Here is a 14,672-nt window from a genome sequence, read left to right on the forward strand (position 1 = left end):
CGCCCCGAAGCCCTCTACCTGCCTCCGGCCGCCCCTTCGCAGCCGGGGCCGGGTGCGCCCGGCGGGTACCTGGCCCGCCACCCCCGGGGGGCCCCGCCGGCCGCCTCCGGGGCTAGCCCGGGGCGGCGGGGCGGGCCCGGGCGCTCCCCGGCTCCGGGACTGGTCCCCTGGGGCGCGGCCGGGCAGCCGCCCCCGCCCCCCCCGCCCGGGGGGCCGGGCCGGGCTCCCGGGGGGCGGGGACTCGCCCAGTGGCAGCAGCGTCCGGGCCGGCGGCGGGCGCGGGGCGGCTTCCTGCAGGCGGCGCCGGGGCGAGCCGTTGCCCGCCGCAGCCACCGCCGCCGGGTCGCCGGGTCGTGGGGGCCGCAGCGCTCGGGCCGCGTCTGTGCCTCCCGGGCGCGCTGCGCGGCCGTCGCTGCTGCCCGCGCTCGTGCCGCCGCCGCCGCCGCCGCTGCCGGTTACGCCAGCCCCGCCGCCGCCCGCTCTGATTCTGCGCATAGGCAGCCCCCAAGCCTGTCATTCTGCAAAAACACAGTTTACTCAACACACCACACACACACTCACACACACACGCGCGCACACACACACGCGCACACTGTCCCCCTCGCGCACACGCACGGAGGGCGCGAGCGAGCAGACGCGCACACCCGGCGAGCCAAGTTCCGCAGCCTGGCATGGCTTCTGGGGACCTTTACGAGGTACGGGGACGTGGGTGCGCGGGCCGGCCCCAGCCCGCGGGCGGCGGGCGGCGGGCGGACGGCGGGCGGCGGGGACCGGGCCGGGGCCGGGGCCAGGCGCGAGCCGGAGTTGCCGAGCCCGCGGCGGCGGCGGCGGCGGCGGCCGGAGGGCGGCGGGGGCCGGGCGCGCCTCCCGCCCGCCGCCCGCCCGCCCTCCCGCGGCGCCCGCTCCCGCTCCCTCTTTCTCTTTCTCTCGCACACACACTCTCTTACTCCATCTACTTTGCGGCCTTGGAGGGGAAGGAGGAAGCCGGGCGGAGCCAGGGCGGGGGAGGTAGCGGTCCCGGGGAGGTGTTTCTCGCCCGACGAGCCGCCTCGAGTGCAGAAAGTACAGGTAAAAGTCGGCGCCGGACGTGCCGGGAATGCGGGGGGCCGCGCGGCGGCCGGCGGGGGTGCGGGGCCGGGGGTGCGCGGCCCGGGCTGGGCCGGGGGCGCGGGAGGGGATGGGGGCGGGCCGACGGAGCGGAGCCCGGCCGGGCCGAGGCGGGGTCCTGCGGGGGCGGCCGCGGAGGGGGCGGCCGGGTGGGGAGTTCGGGAGGCATCCGCCAAATCGCTCCCCGGGGCCACCAGGCCACCTTCCCCCTCCTCCCACCTGCTGCCCCCGCCACGGGCTCGGGGCTGGGGCGTGGGGGCGGTCCTTGCGGGTGTCGTGCTCACTGGGGGCGAGAGGGGGCGCTGTAGAGGGCCTTCGGTGGAAGGAAGAGCACATGGAAGGCGGAGGTGGGTGGTAGCACGTTGCTAGAGGACATGGGATGTGAGCCCAGCTTCCAACGCTCTACGTCACCCTCGGTGGATACCTGTCTCCAGGTCCACACAGGTTAGTGGCCAGCATCGGATACTTTGAAAGCGTCTCAAAAGTGCTCAAGGAAAACATTAGTCTGGCATCTTTGAAACAGTGGATAAATAGCCATGGCCTCTGGGAGCTAGGTTTTACTAGCTCTGGATACAACAGTTACTGCTTTTGGATTCCCGACAAGTGGACAAAACAAGAAGCAACCCCCTTTCCCTGGGGAGAATGCCCGAAAGAGCTGTTGGCCCCAAGAGAAGGTTCAGGATAAGGAAGCTAAGAGACCTGCCATCTTCATCCCAAAGGCCTGCTGATCCTCCAAGAAGCAAGTCAGAGTTCAGCCTGGACCTGGACTCCCCTGCGCTTAAATCGATTAACACTAGCCCTGGTTCTCAAGGCTTTTGGTTAAATTGAGATGAGCACCCCAAGGGGTGGAATTAGCCTTCTGGGTAGGAGACCACAGGGGTGATTCACCCACAGTGAGGTTTTTTTCCTTTGGGCTTTCTGGACAGCTGAAGCTTTTTCAGGTGGTGGATTTGCTGGCGGGTGTGAGAGAGGAAGAGTGGAGAACAGCCAAGGTAGCATCTCAGCTTCCTGTGAGTCCAGGGTCTTTTGGTTGATTCTGGATTTGGTGAGGCGCAGTCATGGACCACTAGTGGGCTCAGGTGTCATGAGAGGACACTCCAGTCCTATGGAGAGGTCCATGTGGCGAGGAGTTGAGACCTCCTGCCAACAACCAGCACTAGCTTAACAAGCTTGTGTTTGTGAGCCACCTTGGAAGCAGAACCTCCAGCCCCAGTCAAGCATTCAGATGACCACCGCACTGGTGAACATACTGACTGAAACCCCATGATATTTGCTGGGGCTGAACCATCCAGCTAACATGTTCCTGGGTTCCTTGAAAGAATGATGCAGGTTGACCTCTTCTCTACCCTACTGCCTTCCTCATCCCTGTGCTGACAGAGAAGATGAAGTTGGGTAGAGACCTGGTGAAGAACTTTGGCAGGTTGTGCCCAATGGGTCATCCAAGCACTTTTGCCTATTTTAAGATGGTGGAGCAATTTCTGAAACCAAGAAAGTTGAAGCACAGTAAAATGGGATGTTTGATTGAGCTTCCCGAAGTATAACCAGCACTATTAGGGCATTGGCCAAAAGTAGATATTGTTCAGGGGCAAAGCTCATCTCGCTGGGAGTATGGATTTTTCTACCCATTGATCTTGAGTCATCTTAGAGCTGCTGACCTTGCCTGGTGAAAAGTTGCATCAAGAGGGAATTAGGAGGACACGTTAGGAGCTGTCAGTATTTCTCCATTTAAAGTTTGGAACTTATGAACCTTCTGGGCATAATTTCTTGTTTAATGATCATCTGAAATGCCCTCCTTAACATGGGTAATTATAGTTGCCAGATGAGTCTGTTAAGAGGGGAGTTTTCACACCTGCCTTGGAAGTATCTTAGCACCTCACCGAGTTCTTATTGAAGTTCAGTAAACAAGACAATAATAATTACTTCTGTGATAGTAGGTAATTGTACTAGATGTAAAATAGTTTTCCTGTGGCTGATTATTTGCACAGTCATTACTAAAACGGCTAAATTGCATTACGAATATATAACCAATGTCAACATTTTTATAGCCTGTGTCTCCATTACATAACACATACTGAGGAATTTAATTTGTTGACCAAATTTAGCTTTAAAAACAATTAAGATGTGCTAACTGTCCATTAGCATATATATTTGTAACTGTAAAACTGTTGTGTGTGTAAAAAATAGGATGTTGATTTAAGGACAAATCTTGGAATATCCAGTACATTGGTTGACCTTTAAAGAAAAAAAAAAAAAGAGGAAAACTGACACCATTCTCAATTATCATATTACTTTAATTAAATATTATACTCAAGGGTATATAAAATGGCTTCTTGTTACCTCTGACCAAGAACCCACATTTTGAGTGGGCAAGAATTATTACATTTGTAATTGATTTATTTCACCTGTGTGTCTGCTGACACTATCCTTGACCTTTTATGGTGAAGATGTGATTTGGATTGTAGAGATTCTTCAACTTCTCTTTGGTGCTTCAGACAGTGAAATTGGAAAGAGTAAACCTTCCCTGAGTAGCATCTTTTAAGGAATAGGTGCTAATTTTAAAGACACCAACAAATGAAAACTTTGTTTATGTAATGTTATGTAATGGCACTCTTCAGTCATAATGAAGAAATATGGAATCAAACTCAGTTTCCAAAATTTTGGTTCTTGATAGATTATTTCTCTTATAGCAGAGTTCTCATCATCGTCCGATATGTTATAGCCATCACCTATAGGAAGGTGATCTTAAATATGGGTTGAGCATTTTAAAATCAGATAATCTAGATGCAAAATGAAATTCCTTATCCAGATGCTCTGGTCTACATTTTGCTAAACGTAAGAGTCATAAAATGGTAATCTGTGAGCCACGTCTAGGCTATCTGTGTGTTTTGCCTCACCTTGATGGTAGATAAGAGAATTGGATTTGAATGCCTTTAGATGGGGCATGTGATGTCTAGTGTATAATTGTCCCAGTGCTCCCTTGTACCAGGTGCCCTTTCTGCTTCACTCGTAAATTACTTATCTGGCTCCCGTAGGCATTAGAGTTTGTAGCCCCAGGATGCTCGTGAACATTCGCTAAGATGCTTGGATGTCAGGAAGACATAATCAGTGGAATAAGGAGCCCAGTTGTCTTGTCCATCTCTGTGTCCTTGCGCTTTCAAATACTTGTTCACTGAATCACTGAACCGAAGACTGACTTAAGTATAGGTAAAGAACCTTGGCTGACCTTGTTATGCTTGTGTTGAGCGCTGCTCTCTGTTCTCTTTTCTTCTCTGGCTTGTGGTCTCTCCGTGGTGGTAATACCATGTGTAGGGGTGGCTCTCAGTTCTCTCTGAAAAGAAGTTTGCCTGAGTCGCCTTCCAGAGAGCTAGACGGTTATTCACTAAAAGATGCGTTCATTGAATGCATCTAAGCTTCAACCCTGTGGCTTTCCCTGTCGCTGTTGGGTGGTATTTTATACTCTCTCCCGTGTGATTAGCTGACATTATGGAGGAGGTCTCCACTTCGTTGGCAAAAATGTTCAAAGAGAATGCTGTATGTCTATAGAGAAGGTCAGTAGTGGCCAAGTTGAATTTATCGAGATGGACTTAGCAGTGTCAGTTCCTGATGTTTGTCAACATTCTGTTGATTTATATTTCCCAAAGTTCTATCTTAAAAGGATCAAATGTGCCATGTGTTTGTTTTTTGGGGGGGATTGATATACATGCATGTATCCATATCTAATAAATACGTATGTGTTTATATCATATGTATATAATATATACGTATATGTTTATATAATACATGCATAATAATGGGTATATATATTAAAAAATACTGCTTTCATTTCATTCCAAATAAAATAAATAACAATAATAATAGGATTTTAGTTTTGTTGAAAGAAATTTACTCTAGTTAAAAATCGATGCTGCTAGCACAGGCAGATCAGCTAGGTGGTTTGTGACCAGCTAGAGGGGTGGGAGGGAGGGAGACGCAAGAGGGAAGAGATATGGGAACATATGTATAACTGATTCACTTTGTTATAAAGCAGAAACTAACACACCTTTGTAAAGCAATAATACTCCAATAAAGACGTTAAAAAAAAAATCCATGCTGCTGCAGTGATGAACACTGGTGTCTCCGCTATAGTGCTACATACGCACCCTGCGTCCTGCAAAATCACGCACTGAAAATAACAGGCTTATGGGAAAAACAGGATTGAGGCTGACTGCTGAAAACATTTGGAACTTCGTAACCAGGAACAAAAACAAAACCAAATGTAATAAAAATACAGGTCAGTTAAATCTCCACCAGGCTGGTGTTTGCCCTCCCCAGGTCAGTCCATCCTTTACAGCCTTCAAATTGGGCTTGTGCTTCTTTCTTCTCTCTGTAGATCACAGATGTCATTCTCTTCTAATAGAGACCATTTTCACTGAAATTAAATCTGGCCCAGAGCATAGCCCTCTGCATTCATCTGTATAGAGAGAAATCTTTCTGTAGCTTCTTCATCTGTAATTTGCAGCGTTGCTAGGCAAGTTAAGATGGTGGAAAGGTAGTAGTGCTTGATGCCACGATTGGCCCCTACTCATATTAAAGGAAGGCACTTGAGTGCGTTTCCAGCTTTGTTCTAAGGTCTTCAAACATCTTTGTCTTTCTCTTGCCTTGTGAGAGCTCTTTCCTATGATTGCTTAAAAATATTAACAAATGATGAAAATCACACAAGAATCAACACAACTTGTTACATTGGCATATTCTCCTACTTACCACTCGTGCCTCAGGTGAAACGTGTAGTCACAGAACAAATGGTCAGTGATAAAACTTCTTGAATCTCTGTACCAGTATTTGCAGAGGCAAATATCGTCAAAGAAAATATATCGGATGAGTTGAATCGATTTCTTGGCACATGGTAGGCACCTGAGGAGTATTGAATGGGTGTATGATTCTCCCAGCTTTTGAAAGTTATTTTAAATGATCCCATGTGGGTAGATATCAGCTTGTTTTCAAGTAGTATAGACTTTTATGTGAAGTCATTCCTCATCACATAAGATCATTTCTTCAGGGGCTTAAACTGTCCTTGAAAGGAGTTTATATGGCTTCTTGCAGCCTGATCAATTGATAAGGGATGGTTCAGGCATGGTAATTAGCAAAGATCTTAAGTATTGGAGACACATTTAGCTTCCAAAGATGTGGGTCCTTTTCGACATCTCTTGGATGGTGAAGAGAGGTGTAGATGTGGCTGAATTCATAACACCATCATTCATTTGCTCATTTCACATAAATAGAACATCAAACATATCCCAGGCACTATACTAGGGAAACATGAGATTGTGCTCCCTGGACCTACGGTCTAGTGCAAGACATAGTTAAGAAAGTAGGCAGTTTGCCGTGCTGTGGGAAGAGTGTTAGTACAGGGCAAGATGGGGTTCTCTAAGACCATGGGAGGACCAGCCTTGGGGGAATGAGAGAAGGCTTTCCAGAGGAAGTGATGACTGTGGAGAACTTTGAACTAGGAAATGAGCATGATCAGGTTTGCAGGACTTATTGAGAATATTTATCTTTTCTGTTTTTGAAAGCAGTTTATATTTATTGTTGCATCTTGGAAAAATACAAGCATAAAGAAAAAAATTATAATACCTAAGCTAACTATTATTATACATTTAGCATACACTTGATGTTTATTAAATACTGATGTGATATCTGAATTAAAATGATAGCTTTCTTGGTGTAGCTACAAATATAAGAGTGAAATTACTTTCTGTACGTATTTATGTAATTAAAATATCAAATTGGAACATAGGGTACATATTGTTTTATAACCCTTTTTTATATATGTATACATATATATATATATATAAAATGAGCATTTCCTTCTATCTTAAAATATTACTCCATATCGGGATTTTTAATGACAGGCCAATTTTCACTTGAATAGATGCACTATTTTGTGTATAACTGATCCCCTGTTGTTGGACATCTAGATTATTTTCCATTTATAAACCATTTAAATATTGCTGTTATTAACCTCCATGAACATAATTATGTGTCTTCCTATCTTATTATTTTCCTGAGGATAAATTCTGAGAAGTGAAATTTCTAGGTTGAAGAATGCTAACATTTTTAACACCGTTGATACATAATCTTAGATTGCCCCTCAGAAATGGACAGTGGATTAGTCTGGAGGAAGACTACAAGTATGGTGACCAGTTAATATGCTCTTTCAGTAATTGAAACAACTGATATTGGCGACTTGAACCAAAGGAGTGGTAGTAGAGATGGAGAGAAATGGTTGGAATTGAAAGACTTAAAAAGAATCGACATAATTTGGTATACCAGTCAGGATTTTGTCTGGCTGCTTATAATAGAAAATGTACAGTAACAGTGGCTTAAACAAGGTTTATTTTCTTACACGAAATAAACTTGGAGTTAGGCAGTCCAGGGTTAGTGTCATGCTCCATGAACTTCTCAGGGTATCAGGCTCCTTCTGTCTCTTTCATCTTCAGCTGTGGCTTCTACCCTTAAGGTCACTGCTTGATCTAAGGTGGCCATGGAGCTCTAGCCATCTTTTGTGTAAGAGCTTGGAGGAAACAGGAGGGAGGGAGGGGCTTGAGTCATCCTCTATAAACAGCTGCTGGAAGTTCCATGCAATCCTGCTTTCATCTCATTGGCCTGAATAATTATATGGTCACACCTAGCTGCAAAGGAGGCTGGAAAATATGATTTTCAGCTGTACTCTCCTCTTCCCTGCTCAAGTAAGACTTGACTGACAGTATGTAGGGATTGAGGGAAAGGCAGGAGTTGTGGGATAACTTCGTGGTTTCTGTTTTGGTCCATTAGGTGGATGGTGGAACCAGTCATGGAGGTAGAGACCCGAGGAAGAAGCATTGAGTGGAGGAAGTGGGGACGGTGGAAAGGACAATGAGTTCAGAGTGTTTGTGGGACATCCAGGTATAGATGTTCATAGCAGTGGGTCATGTGAGCCTGAGACCCAAAAGCATTATCAGTCATGGAGATAGAGATTGGAAATCATTAGCGTATAGATTATAGTGAAAGCCAAAGGACAGGGTATAAACACGAGGAGGGTCCAATGGAGGAGGACTGGAGAAAGTGGACATTTACAGGATGGAAGAAGAGAAAGAAGATCAGATTTACAAGGAATAGCAAGAGAGGTAGAAGGAAAAACAAGAGGCTTTGCTGTTATGGAAGGCAGTGGAAAAAATGCATTTCACGAAAGGGGTCAACAGGGTCCTTTGGGCGTAATAACCAATAAGTCATTGGTAACCTTAAGGGATATATTCCATAGAATGTGCTGGTGGGAGGGCTGGATTGCAGTGTGACAGTGACGGTGTGTGTGTGTGTGTGTGTGTGTGTGTGTGTGTGTGTGGGTGGGTGTGGAATGTGGATGTAGAGACATCTTACATGGTTAACACTTTCAAGAATCTTGAGTGTGACAGCCATAAAAAAGAATGAAATAATGCCATTTGCAGCAATGTGGATGGACCTAGAGATTATACTAAGTGAAGTAAGTCAGACAGAGGAAGACATATCATATGATATTGCTTATATGTGTAATCTAAAAAAGTGGTACAAATGAACTTATTGACAAAGCAGAAACAGACTCACACATAGAAAACAAACTTATGGTTACCAAAAGGAAAAGGTGGGGGACGGATAAATACGGAGGTTGGGATTAGCAGATACACACTACTATATGTAAAATAGATAAACAACAAGGTCCTACTGTATAACACGGGGAACTATATACAATATCTTATGGTAAACTATATGGAAAAGATTCTGAAAAAGAATATATCACTGTGCCGCACACCAGAAACTAATACAACATTGTAAATCAACTAGTCTTCAATTAAAATAAAAAGAATCTTGAGTTTGATAGGCGAGAGTGAGTGTGGTATCGAGGGGTGAAGTGGGAGAATGGATCAGCCATCTCCATTCTCCTAGCTCTATACATGCTCTGCTACTTTGGATGACTTGGATAACAAAAAATTGTGATATACACTTTGGGCTATTGGACTTACATTCTTAGAAGAAGTGATTTTCCATGAATTCTACAAACCTCTCTCCTGCTGAACTATGACAGTTGGGTCCAACGTCTTCAGTAATTTTAGCTGGAGAAAAAAGTAGAGCATGTTTAATATCGTCACCCAGAACCTTTCAAAATAAAATTTAATCAAGGAAAAGGTCTTGATATATTGAGTACAAGGAGATAAAGTTCTTCATTAACGGGTTTGTTGTACTAGCAAGTCTCTGAGAGGAGAGATCACTGGGGTGCTATTGATAAATGAATGTGATGGTGTTTTATGTGTCAGTTATTCAGTCAAACACTAAAGTAGGTGTTGCTCTGAGGTTATTTTGTAAATGTGATTAAGGTCCATAATCAGTTGACTTCAAGGGAGATTATTCTAGATAATCTGGGTGGACCTGATTCCGTCAGTTGAAAAGCCTTAAGAATAGAACGGAGGCTTACCTGAAGAAGAAGAAATTCCATCTGTGGATAGCAGCTTCAGCCTGGAAGAGTTCCAGGTTTCCCTTCCTAATGACCTGCCTTATGGACTTTAGACTTCCCTAGCCAGTTCCACAACTACATAAGCCAGTTCCTTGTTAGATCTCTTAATGTATATTTCCTAGTGGTTCAGCTTCTCTGAGTGAACCCTGATTGATACAGTCAGCGTACTCGCCCACATACCACCAGTTGGTAACACTGTGAAGCTAGACCTGTCTTTTAGTCTTTATGAACCTTGATGGCTTTTGCTGTAAAATGAGAGCTCTTCTATTTTTGAAATTCCTCCTTCTGATTGAGTCTTGTTACTTCTTCACATAAATACCGTACTTCTTGGTACCTGTCATCATCTTTTTTTTTTTTTTTTTTTTTTTTGTGGTACGCGGGCCCCTCACTGTTGTGGCCTCTCCTGTCGCAGAGCACAGGCTCCGGACGCGCAGGCTCAGCGGCCATGGCTCACGGGCCCAGCCGCTCCGCGGCACGTGGGATCTTCCCGGACCGGGGCACGAACCTGCGTCCTCTGCATCAGCAGGCGGACTCTCAACCACTGCGCCACCAGGGAAGCCCCATCATCTCGTTTTTATGTAGGTGTGAAGACGGGCAAGCCCAGAGCTCCAAGAATCCTGCCATTTCTTTGTCTTTTGGAGTCGTTCCCTGGAGCCATGCTTGGGATGGCAGGCAGAGGTGGTGTTGGACCCCTGGGGAGGCCTCCTCTGGGTCTGAAATTGACCCCAGCCTTGAGTTAGCGTCTGCTCTGATCGTTGAGTGAATGATGGGGGTTGTGGGATAGCTCCTCTTGGTCCTGATCCATGCCTTGTTGTCCCTCCTTCCAGCTAATTGTCTCCCTCTGACATTGCCCAGTTAGCCTGAGCCACTGGGTGGAAGCAGATGCCTCCAAAGGTCCTGTTGCTCCGGTGCAATGCCCATCCGTTGACCAGGCCTATATAAAGCTGTGATCGGGTTCCTGGGAAGCCTGGGAGAGCCATAAGTTTGTCATTTTATGTCCTGCTTTCTCTTAACCATGTGTTTGATAATAGAAAACCTAATGCAGTTTATAATCATAGATATTTTTATCAATAAAATGTTAAATAGTAAAAAATAAAAAATACTCTTCGTTCACTCCAGTCATCCTGTCTCTCCTGGAATCCCCCCAGTGTCGATCTATCACCACATTGCTTTCTCAGTGACTTACAGAAGCATCACTGTGGAGACTGGAGGGACACGTATGCGGGACTGGGGCCCTGGGCCACACTCTGCCACACCAGGAGTTCCCCTGCCGAGGGGCCACCACCCTGCTCTCAGATTCGTGATCAGGGAATTTTCCTCTTTGATTTTCATTTCCTCGTCTTTGAGTCTAGTGTTCTAAAAATTGTATCTCAAGGGCTCTTGCTAATAAACCATGGATCTTATATAAATGCTGGATTTGAATTTTATTTAAAAATAGTTACTTTTGTTCAGTAATCCACCAATCAAATATTTATTGTTTGGTAACTACGTGCCTAGAACTATGCTAGATGGTGGGGCTGCAGCCACAAACGTCTTTTAAACTGCTGTTCAGAATGGGATCGTGGAAAAAACCTAACGCCCACATATGCTTATATACCGCATTTTTAACACAAGGCAGTGTTTTTAGTATGTTAAAAGGGGCAGCCGGCTCAACTGTTTTTTGCAAGCAGACCTCAGAATACAGCTTTTCTTGCCATCTCTGGACATACAACTTGAACTTCCAGTACATGCACTGTATTAGCAACATTGTACGTCTGCAACGTTCTTAAAAATTTTTAGGCCTGTTCATATCTCCTCACGTGAAAGTGTACAAGCAAACACACTTCGTAGCACAATGCACCTCACTCCATTAAATACCACTCAAGGTTCCGGTGGTGCGGTGGTGAATGTTCTAGTCCTGGTGTAATAATCAGTGTGTGGCAATAACTGAACGGCTAAAGCTTTGTCTCTTTATATTGTATACAAGGTGGTGGTGGGGGTTTATTGAGAGTTCTGGGTCTTTCTGCCCTGACTTTTAAATTTGAGAGAAAGAATGTGAGCAGTTGTATGTTAAAGGTTCAACCATGAAACAAACATCAGACTTCAGGATCAGTTAGAGTGAAGGACACCCTGAGATGGCAAGGCGAGATTATGAAACCGAACCAAATCTGATACCACTTGCAGCTGCTTTTCGTAGCAAATCAGAGATTATTTTCTTATGGACAAGCAAACCACATGCGGAAATAAATTGCCGAGCCTGTCATCGGAACACAGTTACATCCTCAGACCTCATTTAAAAACTTTGCTCTTAATCAGAATAGGTTTTATCGCTCTCACGAGTTAACTCGGCGATAAGGAAGTGTCATGTTATACTTACAGAAGACACGTCTCCACTAAGAAGTTATCCCATGTATCTGATTTTATGTGTTAGGTTTCCTGGAACCATTTTGATGGGGGAAAAGGGTTCCATTCCCGAACTCCAGAATTTTCTGCTGGATTCTAAGCTCTGTGAGGGCAGGGGCCATGTCTTGTTTCTTCCATGATTGTCGTCTCGAGTTGTGGCGCTTTGTTGGGAACATAATAATCTTTCAATAAATATTTGTTGAATGAGTCATTGAAAATATTCAAAACCTATGCTCCTCGGCCACCTCGGCTTTCTCTTGAGTGAGCATCCTTTATTGTTTCCTCTCGCCCTTTTCGAAGATTACTTCAGATCGTCCTTGAAATTCAAGTTTCCATTTTGCCTTCCATCAGATCTTATATAGGTTTATTAGGTAACAAAAGTCCCTGAAGGTGAATTCAAGCATTCAAGTCATTGTCCTTCGTTGTGGGTGACAACTGGATTGAGAGTGGCCCTTCTCTGTTAAATGCTGCATGTGACAGAGCCCCTCTCACGCTGACACATACAAAGACCGCCCTACAGTTTGCAGCCACCTCTGCCGTGGGCAGCTCTGCCTCTCTACTCAAGCCTCAGTGTTGTGGCCCAGTTTGATACGCACCATCCGTTTTAGGTTGGTCTGCCTAGAACTGGGCTCTGAACTGGAGAATTGTATCCAGAGGGATTACTGAAGGATGCTCTTGGGAGACACACCTGTAAGGAAGTGAGGAATGCAGGATGGGACAGATGGTGAAGCAGACCAGCAGTGAGGTTACAGCTGAGGTCTCAGCAGATCCTCAGGAAGGCTTGGGAGCTGGGATGGCTCTTCAGAAATGTACCATATTGAGGCCAGGGAACTGGACTTTCATATCCCTAAGTCAGGCAGCTGTTGCTGGTAAGCTGCCCCTTGGCGGCGGTGGGGGGAATGTATTCTTGGGCAGGGCAGCTCCCTGTGGTGGAGGGCAGTTCCCTTTGAGGGGCACATCTATGAGTCTTTAGCAGCATGGATATTCCTAGAACTGAGGGGATGGGCACATCGACCCTGAAAAGGGGACCTGGGTGGAGTATCACATTATCCAATACCATCAATTCTTGCCGTTCACTGATTGATGGGTGAATCTGTCTGCTCTGGATCCACCAGAATACATGTCTGTCACCTAGGTTGTAGTTTAGGTTATTGGTCCCTCCCAAAGACATCATTTGTCGTTTGACAGCTTCTTGGGGCAGCCCAGGTCTTGAGTACTGACACACTGGCCACGTGTTGGGATCGTGCTTGTGATTCCTTATCTCTCCATACAGCGTGCAGCTAGGATCGCATGCGGGGAGGTATTTCACAGGCCGTCATTTCTGTTGGGTCTCCACCCCTTATTCTTGAGACGTTGTCCTTGACTGGCTCTACCACTCCTCGGTTGCCTTTATGTCCTGATCTCCTGCTGCCTGTTCCTTAAACTTGGAGCTTCTTAATAGTGTTGACTGAAGGTTCTTCTGTTTTCTTATTGTGCTACAGTGACTATATAGGTGATGCCCAAGTCCCTGACACTTTGCCTGTTTTTTTTTTTCCCCTGAGCTCCGGAGATGATATCCATCTAACCCTCTTGGGCTCTTTAAACTCAGTATATCCAAAATTGAACTTATGTTCAACCTATGTAAGACGGGCTTTTCCTTTTGTTGTTCCTAGCCTCAATAGTACCTCCATCCACCTGTTCCATAGCTAGAAACATGGCCTCCTTTGTTTTGCCCCGTCATCATGTGTGTTCTGTTGAAGCCGCATCCTGAATATTTCTTGAGCCCGTCCTTTTCTCTTCATATTCACTCTCGCCACTTTAATTCAGGAGACAACTCCCATTGTTTCAGTCACTCTGCTACCTCTCAGCTGATATCTATGCATCTAGTTCAACTTTTCTCCATACTGCGCTCACAAAGGTCTTTCTTTCTTTTTATTTTAAAGGTTTTTTTTTTTTTTGATAAATTTATTGAGTTATTTTTTGGCTGCGTTGGGTCTTCATTGCTGTGTGCGGGCTTTCTCTAGTTGCAGTGAGCGGGGGCTACTCTTCGTTGCGGTGCGTGGGCTCTAGGTGCACAGGCTTCAGTAGTTGTGGCACGAGGGCTCAGTAATTGTGGCTTGCAGGCTCTAGACGCAGGCTCAGTAGTTGTGGCGCACAGGCTTAGTTGCTTCGCGGCATGTGGGATCTTCCCGGACCAGTGCTCGAACCCGTGTCCCCTGCATTGGTAGGCAGATTCTTAACCACTGCGCCACCGGGGAAACCCAAAGGTCTTTCTCAAATCCCCATTTTACTACTGTCTCTCCGGATGAAGTATCTTTAAGTGATGTATAGGCTCTGTGCGATTTGGCCCCTTCTCATCTTCTGCTAGTTCTCCAGTTACAGCAGATATTCCATCCAGAGAGCTCTGCTCTCAGTTCTTGATGTTCCATGTGCTGTCCTTTAATCACACCCTCCCAAGTGACTGGGCGCTCTTCATTACCAGCCCTGCCACAATTTTGCTTCCTTAATTCTTGCTCAGCCTTTAGGTCTCAGCTGAGATGTTGCTCTTGGCAAAACTTCCCCGACTCATCAAGGGTTTTCTTTGGGGTCCTGTAGAACGCTGTTCGTCTCTCATCACAGCACTCATGTTCATAGGTGGTAATGTGTTAACTCATTCTCTGAATCTCCCACTGGGTTGTAAGTTTTGAGAGGGCAGGGATTCCCT

At 46.1% G+C, this 14,672-nt stretch overlaps 1 protein-coding gene across 2 annotated transcripts in view; it reads left to right on the plus strand.

Moving 5' to 3' along the window:
* The first annotated feature begins 311 nt into the window (after positions 1-311).
* The window catches only part of CDYL2 (chromodomain Y like 2), a 188,799-nt gene continuing 174,438 nt past the window's right edge, over positions 312-14,672 (plus strand). Inside the window, exon 1 of one of the 2 annotated variants that reach the window (XM_033406429.2) lies at positions 312-695. In XM_033406429.2, coding sequence (XP_033262320.1) covers positions 672-695 — 24 coding nt within the window. In that variant the 5' untranslated portion in view covers positions 312-671. The remainder of the gene's footprint in view (positions 696-14,672) is intronic. The other variant, XM_004280119.3, reaches the window with a different exon arrangement.

Source organism: Orcinus orca, chromosome 20 (genome assembly GCF_937001465.1).
Source record: "Orcinus orca chromosome 20, mOrcOrc1.1, whole genome shotgun sequence".
NCBI lineage: Eukaryota > Metazoa > Chordata > Mammalia > Artiodactyla > Delphinidae > Orcinus > Orcinus orca.